The 11010-nt window shown below is 46.4% G+C and overlaps 1 protein-coding gene across 2 annotated transcripts; it reads right to left on the reverse strand.

Annotated features, from left to right (window-relative positions):
* Positions 1-3358: 3358 nt before the first annotated feature.
* NR0B1 (nuclear receptor subfamily 0 group B member 1) lies at positions 3359-10175 on the reverse strand. Of its 2 annotated transcripts, XR_008747076.1 has the most exons (3): positions 9160-10175; positions 6281-7864; positions 3359-5046 (listed from the first exon to the last, which is right to left on the reverse strand). XR_008747076.1 is itself a non-coding variant. In XM_055803183.1 (2 exons), the coding sequence occupies exons 1-2, from the start codon at positions 9749-9751 to the stop codon at positions 7620-7622; spliced, it is 837 nt and encodes a 278-aa protein (XP_055659158.1). In that variant the 5' UTR covers positions 9752-10175; the 3' UTR covers positions 3359-7619. The 2 variants fall into 2 exon arrangements, 1 of the variants encoding a protein (XP_055659158.1); XM_055803183.1 differs by having other exon boundaries at positions 3359-7864.
* Between the last annotated feature and the right edge of the window lie 835 nt (positions 10176-11010).

An 11010-nucleotide genomic window follows, 5' to 3' on the forward strand; every position in this document is an offset into this window, starting at 1 on the left:
CATGGTCATTGACTTTCAGAAAGTGCTAGACTGATACAAAAGAAATACATATGAAATATTTCTATAAAGGATTCACTTTGCTCCTTAAGAAAAAATGACAAAATAGTGTAAATAGATTATAGATTGTAGAGGACTATAATTAATAAGTTGGGGGCAGGGTGTGTGTGTGTCACATTCCAATAGAAAATCTGGGAGCTGCAGTTCAGGAAAGATGTTGGCCAAGTGGGCGTCCAGAAGAGGTAAGACTTCTAAGAAACTTGGGTGCTTGAAAGAATCCAGGCAAGTAGTTTTCCACAAAACTTAAGATTAATAGCCTTCAAATATGCAAGGGTCTTCTGTCACAAAGTTTATCCATGTGGCTGGTGAGTAGATTAAGAAAACAGGGGATTGTGTTACAATACAGAAGGATCAGCTTAGATGCCAGGACAACTTCTGAATTTTAAGGGTAGTGACACAAAAATAGACTGAGTGGGGGTATCTTAGAGAACCCAACACTTAAACTTGTAAAGACAAGTTAGACAAGCTATTGTCAGGTATGACATGGTATATAATTCACCCTGTTAGGAGAGGAGGATGGATTAGATGATCACCCGAAATCCCTTCCAGTCATATGACTATTTAGGAGAACAGAATATACACCCACTATAATTTATAACCTGTTTCAACTTTACTGCTTCTTTTCATATTTTTTTTCTTGTCATCTTTACTGTTCTGTAATAAAATAACTGATGGAAAAGGGCTTCTTTGTTGTATTACTCTATGGTTTACATTAAGGAAACATTGAGACCATAGCATGTCCAAGTGTACTGGATAGTTTGGGAGTCAGGCAAAACCAAGTAAGCAGCGCCTAGTTTGTGCTATCAGTTTACATCTATAAAGGCTCCAGGTCTGTCCTATAAATAAGGTAGCAAATACTTTCAAAAGTTTGTCCCAGCTGCAAGGAAGTGACAAAAAGTGAAAGGTATGCATAACAGAAGTATTTATTGCTCAATACTGAGAAGAGCAGTCATCTGCCCCTTCCACAATGCATCTTGCGTAAGCAGGGCAGGCAGCACTGTGTCCCAAGGGTCTGGTTTCCTGGTTGTCCAGCTCAACAACCTAACTGGAAGGGGTCACATACTACTTTCAGCCTACATATCTGATGTCCTTCCTCAAAAACCAAAGGACTGCGAGGTAGGGAGGGAGAGAGCTGAGAGAGGAAACTGCTGGCACACACAGTGTAGTTTCACCCCAGAGCAGAGCTGGGCTATATCTAGGACGTGCAGTCAGGCACCGGAGGGCACAGTTCTTCTAACTGAGCTGGACTCTTAATGTCTGAGCTGTTTCTGAGCAGAATTTCTAGATAAAATAATGAGTTCCAACTGATTCCCATTAAATGTTCAGCTGTATGATCCACTTTCCTTAATGTAAAGAGTTACTGCATGTCAACTGAGCTGCGATATTTTGTCCATAGCAAATGTCAGTGAAAGTTTTCTATTCACAACAAATATCACAGAAGTGATAGAAATAAACTGTTGCAAATCAGTTTAGAAGTGGCAGTTTCTTGAGCTTTGGGACTTTTTTATCACCACTCAATCAACCATCATTCTTATATTCCTCATTTATGTGCAGTTTAGCTTGTTGAAATTAGATAGAAAAAACTTACAGGTCATAAATGCTTCCTTGTTCATTTCACCTTGTTTGGGAGCAGTTAATGTTCCCAGCTCAGATGCTCAGATGCCACCTGCAACAGGATTTTTCTCTCTTTACCTCATTTGAGAGTCACCTGATTGAGAACCAGGGCTTCCATCTAATCATTCCAGACATTAGAAATGCAACACTGCTCCTCAGCTTCCCAGAAGTTCTCCCTAAAGATCATCTCCATCTCTGGTTCATCAGGTCACCAAAGTCCTTGACAAAGGAGTAGTAGCACACTGGATAACCGCTGCCTGCTAAGGTGCAACACTTTGAACAGAGCATCATATCTGTTCCTATGGGTTCCCAATTTGGTAAATATGGGAAAAGAAAAAAAAAAAAAAAAAGAAAAGAAAAGGCATCCTCATTTCAGTGCTTATTATATTGACCATTTGGTCACTCAGTCTTAACCGTTCATTTCACTTTCAAAAATAAGAAAAAGATCTGTCACCTGAGACAAAATAAACTGGATTTTCTCTTTCTTTGTGAAATGGATTAATTTTCTTTAGCTATTCTTATTTAAAGATGGCAGATATTAGTTGTGTACCTAAAACCTGGAGCAGCAGGCCTGCTAGCTCCTAGCATGAATGTTGTTACATTATACAAGTCTCCTTTCTAAATACCCTTCTTCGGCTACTGCAGGCTTTACTGACTTTTTTGCTATTTCTTTTAACCCAGCCCCACTAGAGAAAGAAGATATGAATTGTCCTGATATATTTCACTATGTATGTGTGTATGTGTGTATGGGCATGTGTATATGTGAGAAGCTGGACTACAGTCTCAGCTGAGAGAAGATGGCTAATGCTTTGCCAGAAGTGAGGGTGGCTCCAAAGGCTCCAATTTTCACAAGCTTGACTTTGCCAAACTGTACTGATTGACAGTTCAGTGTATAACCTGAATTTAGCCATATTCTGCAAAGTACAAGAAATAGGTATGCGGGGATCAAACGCCATCTGGAGGGCTCAATGCCTCCAGCTAGATGCCCTGACTAGACTGGATGTCAAATTTTCAGACAGCTCAGTTTAAGCAAGGTGAAATTTATCCTATGTAACAAAATCGTGATTGGTTATATAAAATGAATGAACAAGTTCTTTTTCTGAATGTGAAACTAGTGTAACTTTCCTTATAGAAAATAAATGACATAAGTATACATAGAAGAAAAGGTGTCTGTATATCATGTGTGCTTGTATAAACACTTGTGTGGTTACTTACCTACACCTGCCACGTTGTGAAAGAAGCTGGGCCAGTTTCATTGCTGACACAAGCAGTGAAATGACCACTGATTTATAGCAACAATGCGAACGATTTGTGGATTTGTATACAGTGCCAGCTAACAAGTTATAGCCCTGTGACCTCACAGTGCCTGCTGATTTAAGGACTTTTTGTCAAAGTTCCCCTGCCAGTCTCTATGTTTTAGATACTGAATCTTACTTGTGTACGTTTCAGATTTAAAATACTAGACATCCGTAATTTAAATAAATTTTAACAATGTTAAGGCAATATGTGTGCAGATCTCAAGCTGCATCTCAACATTTCAAAATGTCTTGAGATAATACTTGCTTAAGCTATTCAGGACTTATTTTCAGTGAAGGAAAAACAGATCACCAGCTGGCTTTCTGAAATTTTATTTTATTTTATTTTATTTTATTTTATTTTATTTTTTGCCATATATGGCAATGCCCAGAAGGTCCACTAGAAGAATAAATTCTGTCTTTTGAAAAGAGATGAAAATGACTGACAGTATATTAGATTCAAGTCAGTATATGAGGACTATTCTAAACAAGAAAACTTAAGTTGCAGAACCCCACCTTTCGGAGCACAGTTACTGCTTATTAAGCATTAACAGTATTCATAGCCTACCCACAATACCAAAAGGCTGCAAGATTTAAAGCAAACTATTAGAAAGACTACCATAACAACGATTACATACTAAACTTAGAAAAGCAAGATTATAAATAAATGTCATGCTTTTCCTTATCTAAAAGAAACACTCATAACTGTAGTAACTAAAAATGCAAGTTGGTTTCTAGAGTATCCTCTCCCAGATCTGTTCAGAGAAAAGGCCATCACGCAGCAGTAACCCCTGCAGAATGGTGCTTTGTGATTAGAAGCCGGTGTCTGGACTGCTGGTGTCGCAGTCCTGACCACAAGCGATGGGCATCTAACTGAGGTGGGTGGGGATGGCTTTTTGTACAGCGCTGCTTCTATCTGAGACAGTCGCTGTGGGGACTGCAGGATTCAATTGCTTGGGAGGCTGCTCTTAGTTAAAATGCCTCTAACATCCTGGAGGGCTGAAAAAAAATGTGCTCATGAGAAGATTCATGCCCAGAATGCCAGGGATAGAGAGCAGACAGATAAATTGTTTTAAAATCCTCAGAAATCATGTTGATATCTGAAGTGGAAAGCGGTCTTTACTGGTACATGTCAGAGCTCAAGGAGAAATGTTACGCTGCGTCTAACAGCGCAGAGCTCACAGCACAGCGCAGCACTGCTCAGCGGAAGACGGGGCTGGAGGCAGGCTCTTGCCTCTGCAGGAGTCCCAGATAGCTGACAAGCAGAGGTCTTGTCCACTAGCCCTTTGGGCACCTGAAGCTGTGGGAGGGTCTTGACCCCCACCCCTTCTAGCAAAGGCGACATTACCATGGCAGCACCCTTCTCCTATGCCCAGCCTTCCATTCTGCCCTACCTGCCTGAGGCCTCCAGCAGGCTGTCCTACCCCTGTTGCTAGGGTTATCCAGAGAGATCATCTCTTGTGTCACAGCCATGGCCACATAGACTATCCAATTCAGAGTTCACTCACCCTGCACAGGACAAAGTTGGGGCAGAAAAGGATCTAGCCCAGTCCTTCTACCCAGTAGAAAACTGTGCTGTAGAGCACCCAAGGTCAAAGGTCTGGGGCAACAGAGTAGTTTGCTTAAGTCTGCAAGCACCATATGCCCACAAAGGTTGAGCAGCTTGCGCTTCACACCTGCATAGCTGCCACTATGGCCTCTTCTTCAGCGGTGGCACCAGTGGAGAAGAGAACAGGCCACCCAGTCCCAGCAGACTGATGAGGATGCCTGTGTCGTCCTCTTGTGTGAGCTTCTGGGTTAGGTTCTTCCCTGCTCTGCAATATTTTCTGGACTTGACACAGAGTCCTCCCACAGGCACCCTTTTGTTCAAGTTCTGGCTTTCCTTGAGTTACAATGTCTCTCTACCTACTTCCAGTCAGCTCTTGGCACATTGTCCCCACACTACCATCATTACCCACTCTGATCCAGAACTATACCAGTCTCTTCTCTCCCATTCCTGCATGGTTCTCCAAGTCTTCAGCTTGATTCCTCCTACGAGTCTTTTTTTAATTTCTTGCTTCATCATTCCTGTTCCTCTGACCTGTGAAGAGACACATTCTGCCTGTTCTTTGCAGAAAGCCTTGATAAACTGTTTTTCCCATGCAGATTTCCTACTTACTGTTCCCAGGTGCTTCCACTTGAACAGACAACACTGAAATGACTAACAGTATTGCTGATCCAAGAGAAATATGATAAAGTACAGTGAGTTCAAGGTGGATTAATTGTGCACAGAAGCAATATTTCTCCCGACAACTTCAGAAAATCGAGCAGAATACAGAATTTGTTCAGATACCAAACCTGGAGATGTAAGCAGGTCTACCCAAGTCGTTAAAAACTTTTTGTATTTAGTGGCACAATAGATCCAAACTGTCTCAAGGTGACTGTTAGCTGAAAAATCCTTGCTGGTGACCAAGGTTCAGCTATTACAATTAATCCTTAGGAACACTGCCAACAAATCTCTTCTGCCACTCAGCAGAAAAATCTGAACACGAGTGTGTGCATTAACAAATTATCAGTGTTAATGAAGTTGTTTTGATCTGAGGCTGTTGGAATTTTGAGTTCTTACCCAAGATTCATCATCTGCCACTAACCACTAATTAAATGTTTGATTATCATGCTTTGCATTTTTGTGGAAAGAGATTTCTTTGTCAGGCATCCTTGAAAGTTAACTATTGTAAGCTTATATGTTGTTTACAGAGAAAAAGGGAAACATACACATATATTTATGTTACAGAGTTGTTAGATGAGCTCAGAAGCTGTTATCAACTCAAAGTACATTTATACATACACAGTAAATATTCTCCATATGCATATGTATATGTTTGTATTGCTATATATGTGTACATGCATGTTTGTACTTATAAAAGCATCAACTTAACACAAAGACGGTCTGCTCTATTATGGTCTGATCTGGTCTGAAGTCTGGACTGGTAGTGAAGAGTGTTTTATTTATACACCTTTTGCTCTTTGGAATTTTTGGGGAGCTCCTCAGGGCACACAACCCTACCTGGTTAAATAAGCACCAGAATAGTGTATATTTAGGCTACACCATTGCTTTTCAGAAAGGGGGCTGTGTTTCTTGCTTTGTTTGTTCAGTGACAGTATCCTAGTCCATGATGCGATGGTTATTACCACAGCAATACAAACCTCAGTGATATCAGTTATGGGTGAACTTGTCCCCCTAGGAACCTTTGGCTACCTCTCCAACCATTTCCATTTTCTACAAGGTTTATCCACATAGGTACAAGACAACCAGAGACCCCCCTCCTCCTTACCTGAGTGTAGGGGCTGTGATTATCCTTTGCGCAAGGTGGCAGCAAAAGAAAGCTCTTCAAACTCGTTCCTTTCTCCCCTGCAGACCTCCTCTTAAGGAGAGGAACTGCTTCAACTTTATTAATTGTGTTTTTTTAAAACACCTCTTACTGGTAATCAAAAATATATATGTGAATGATACATGGAGTTACTAATATATTTTACTTTGGGAATGCATTCATACTTCTCTCTCCATTTTCTACCAGTATTCCCCATGAGAAAGGCTAGAAGGTTACATGCTGAGAAAGGAAAACCATGAAACAAATCCTCATTAAATCATTGATTTTCCCTTTCTGATTTTTTTTAAAGAATTTTTTTTTCAGCGAAACCACAACTTGGATCAAGTCCAAGACAAAAAAATAAATATGTAAGCTCAGTGTTTAATTAAGACATCTTCATGTCAGCTGACAAATTCTGGATGTACCAGTGGTATCCCACATTTCAGCATTGTATTTCTATAGGAATAAGTGGTCTGATGAATCTGGCTATGGAAATCCAACTAGCAATTACCTAGAGGAAAAGCAAAGAAAAGAGTGGAGTCTGCACCAGTAGTTCTCCTTCCCCTGTTCAGCATTTGCTGTTTGGATATTTTTAGAGGTGTTTTTGTTTGCTTGTTGTTTGGGGGAATAAGGGTTATTTTCTTCTCCTGGAGCCCAGCATGTGTTGAACTGAATGTATTACAGTTGATCAAGCTACTTTAAGGTTCATTAAGCCTCAAAATATCCCTTACACATCTTACCCATATGGTAGAAAACCTTAGGTCATTATTTTCTTTAATATTCTTTATAGATTTCAACTCTGTTAAAGTCAATAGAGGTAGTTCACTGAATGCAGTAACCTTTGATAGAGCGAGTATTTCAAGTATGAGCAGAATTGTGGCTACTGTACCCTATTCTAATATATCTGAAATATGCAAAGTAAATGGCTTGCTCATTCCCCCTTTCTGTATGGCAGCTATGTTTAAAATGTAAACCTTGACTGCTGCTTATTTTGAAAAAGCAGGGAGTACTCACCTTGAAAGTACAACATAGCATGATCTTTATTCAAAGACATGGTAAAAGAATAGCCAGTTGACTTTGAATATGAACGTTCTCCACAACCTTAAAGCTTGTTTTGATGACTGTAATCTTATTCCAAACCCACTGTGTTTAATAAAAATTTCAGAACTTGAAGAATATTTATTATGGAATACAAAAATACTATCTATGTAAAAACAATAAGTTAGTTTATTTACAGTACTTTACACTACTCTGCTCTAGGGCTTCCTTTGCATTGGACTTATTTTCATTATTTTACATGCCTTTATAATTTTGCACAAAGCATTTCCAAAAGCATGTCATCCATGTTCACTGCTCCAATGATGGGCTTAAAGAATAATTCAGCAATCACATTAGCATTAATAGATCTTAACAAGGATAGAACAACATTCAGCTTGGCAAATCTGGCTTCATCACCTCTGTGAATGAGTCTGACATGTTCATTTAAAGCTTGTTGTGCTTCCCTCTGCAGTCCTTCAATGTACTGTGTACACTGCAGTCCAGGTAGGTCTGAAAAGAAAAATAAATTATTTTGTTTACGTAGGTATTGATTATGAAACAATATTTTTCTTACAGAACAACTACTAACAGATTACAGGTTGTATTTATCACACAAGGAATGAAGCAAACAAAATTGCTAGAGGACTTCTCGCATGCAGAATCAACATGCCAAATTTTAAACTGCAGCTCAAAATCTCATCATGTTGGTGTTCTGGAAATTCAATACTCCTCTTCACTACACAGACTTGAAATACGTTTGCCAACATTCACTTCAGTGTTAAATAAATTAGCTGATAAAAACTTTGATTGAAGAATGCTCTCCAAAACACCTTTAAAGTGGCAAATGCAACCTGTAAGCAGCGAGGAAGACAATAAAAATAACTCGTTAACTTGTTCGTTTCCACAAAATGTAGTATTCACATTTCAGGCATCTTTTGGCAACAGTTTCTGAGTAGCTCCAGATTACAAGTGGCAAGAAGCATGAACTCCAGTGTACAACACAAGAGTTTCCTGGTGAACCACCTAGAGAGGACACTGAAGGACAGCGAGCGCGGTTTCCCCTCGCCAGGCCAGCCGGCCGTTCGGCGGGGGGAGCGGGCCGGGCCGGGCCGGGCCGGGCCCCCCGGTCGCAGGGCAGCGCCGGGCGCCGTGTGCAGCCCACCCGCCGCCCCCGGGTAAGGCACGGCCGTGAGCACCACCCGCGGCACCTGCGGCAGCCTCGGCAACGCGAGGTGGCAAGTCAACCCCAGCAAACGCTACACGCACAGCCGAAACAGCACGTTGCTGCTGGAAGCCCTGAGCCCTCTCCTGCTTGCCTTCCACGGCGTGCAGACCCCCCGGGAAAGCACACCTACACCCGGTAAGCACGCTTACCCCCCAGCGGCGGCGGGGGCTCCCCCCGCTCCAGCCGCCCCCCTCTGAGGAGGCGCTGCCAGGCGCCCCGCTCGGAAACGAGCAGGGAGGGCTGCTGCCGCCCAGCTCCCCACAAGCGACTGCCTCGGGTTTGGTTTGGCGGCCGAAAGCCTCCGCGGAGGGCGGCCGCCGCCGGGGCCCCCGACCCAGCTGCAGCTGTACCGCCTCCAGCCGGCGACGGCTCCCGGCCCGCAGCCGGGGCCGTGAGGAGGGGACAGCGGGGTGAAACCTTGCGCTGCGTCCCCCTCCTCCACCACCTCTGTCCCCCTGAGGAAGAGCCCCGGGTCCGCCCCGCCTGGCCGGGGGTACGAGCAGGCTCCCCCCGTTAGCCCGCTGCCCGCCCGCCCCGCGCCTCCCCGTGAGGCGGACCCCGCCGCCCCCCGGGCACTCACCCGGGTTGAAGAGCACCGTCCCCTTGAGGTACGCGTACTCCTTGGTGCTGATATCCAGGCTCCAGCACTTGGCCAGGAAGCCCTTGATGGCCTGAATCTCGCCGGCCGAGGGCAGGTGCGGGCCGCCGCCGTCGGGGCCGCGGTGCGGCCGGCCCGGTGCCGGTCCCCGCGGCGGGGGCCGCTCGCCCTGCCGCCGGGTGGTGAGGATCCTCTGCAGCATGCTGGGCTCCGCGCACTCCACCGTCTCGAAGTGCACCCGGTCCTGCGCCAGCCCCAGCACCAGCAGGGGCGCCCAGCAGCTGCGGACCAGCAGGAGCTGCTCCTCCAGTGGCAGCTCCTGGAAGCAGGGCACGTTCTGGACGAAGCGCAGCGTCTTCACCAGCACGGCCGAGGCCGCCTTGCATGCCACCTGCGGGCTCCTCAGGGCCACCCGCCGCCTTGTCCCGCACGGGCAGCCGCGGGACGCCAGCCCCTGCCTCGGCCCCTGCCCCGCCGGCGACGCCTCCCGTTCCTCGCTCCGGAGGATGTTGTAGAGGATGCTGCTGTGCCGCCTGCTGTCCGCGCAGCAGCGGCAGCGCTCCAGGCACGCCATGGCGCCCGGGGGTACGGCGCCCCGGGGGTACGGCGGGGCGGTGGCAGTGCCTGCAGCTGCGGGCCGCCGGGAGACGCGCACTGCTCGCCCTCTGCCCGGCTCCTAAGTTATTTATAGCCGGCGGGCGAGTGTGTGCGTGTGCGTGTGTGCAGCCGCAGGCGCTGTACCAGCGGATCAAAGGGGCACACACTTCACTGGCTGGAAAAGAGAGAGAGGAGGGGGAAAAAAATCGAAAATACAGCCAGCCCTCCTCCCCCTCCCCTCCCCTCCCCTCCCGAGACAGCGATACCTAGAGGGAGCCGGGGAGCGGGCCGCCCCCTACGTGGTTTGCGGCGCGGAGAGCGGCCGAGCGCCCGCCTCCTCCTCCGGTGCGGGGCCGCGGGGCGTCCCGTCGCTCCCCATCCTTCCGGGGCCCCGTCCCGGTGTGTGTTATCCATCCCAGGCTCCTCTGAGCGGGGAGGGGAAGGGGAAGGGGAAGGGGAAGGGGAAGGGGAAGGGGAAGGGGAAGGGGAAGGGGAAGGGGAAGGGGAAGGGGAAGGGGAAGGGGAAGGGGAAGGGGAAGGGGAAGGGGAAGGGGAAGGGGAAGGGAGCTCACACCGCTGTCGCTTTGCCCCCGCCACGCGCCGCCACCCTGCGGGGCAGCTCCCGCTGCCGCTGTCCGCGAGACCCCCGCGGGGTCTCACTGCTACATGGCGACTTGGCGACCGTCCCAGCCGCCCTCCCAACATGCAGCCGAGCGGCCTGGGACAGGAGAAAGGTCATATTCGGGGGGGAGGGGGGCACAACTGGTCCTAATAATAATTCCCGCAGGAGGTGAAAAGGAAGATGCCACTAATGATACCAAGGGCTTTTGCATATGCCTGTCCAATGGAGTGATGCCCCATGTGCCTAATTAACACCTTAGTGCTGCTCCGCAGGGAGGGAGAAGCAGACATGTTCCTGCTCAGGTGGCTCTGTGAGGTTGGGGTGCAAAGAAGGCTCCGTTATGGTGCCCTGGGGCTGGCACCCCCTGCAGCATCTATGTTGATCCCCTGTGAAACCATCCTCCATTAATAATTCCCTTCCTCTGCTTTGCAATGCATGGCTTATCTTTCTGATCTCACCTTGTTCCATCCATCGATTTAAAACATTTCCATTTGCCTTTCAGGTTCCCCTTGTCCTGAAATGAATCTTTCTTCCTAGACTTAGATATACATTTTCAGGGACCCATCTCCTTCAAGTGGCATATGGACTCCAAAGCAAGGAAACAACGCTTCCAG

The sequence above is a fragment of the Falco peregrinus genome, chromosome 4 (genome assembly GCF_023634155.1).
Source record: "Falco peregrinus isolate bFalPer1 chromosome 4, bFalPer1.pri, whole genome shotgun sequence".
Lineage (NCBI taxonomy): Eukaryota > Metazoa > Chordata > Aves > Falconiformes > Falconidae > Falco > Falco peregrinus.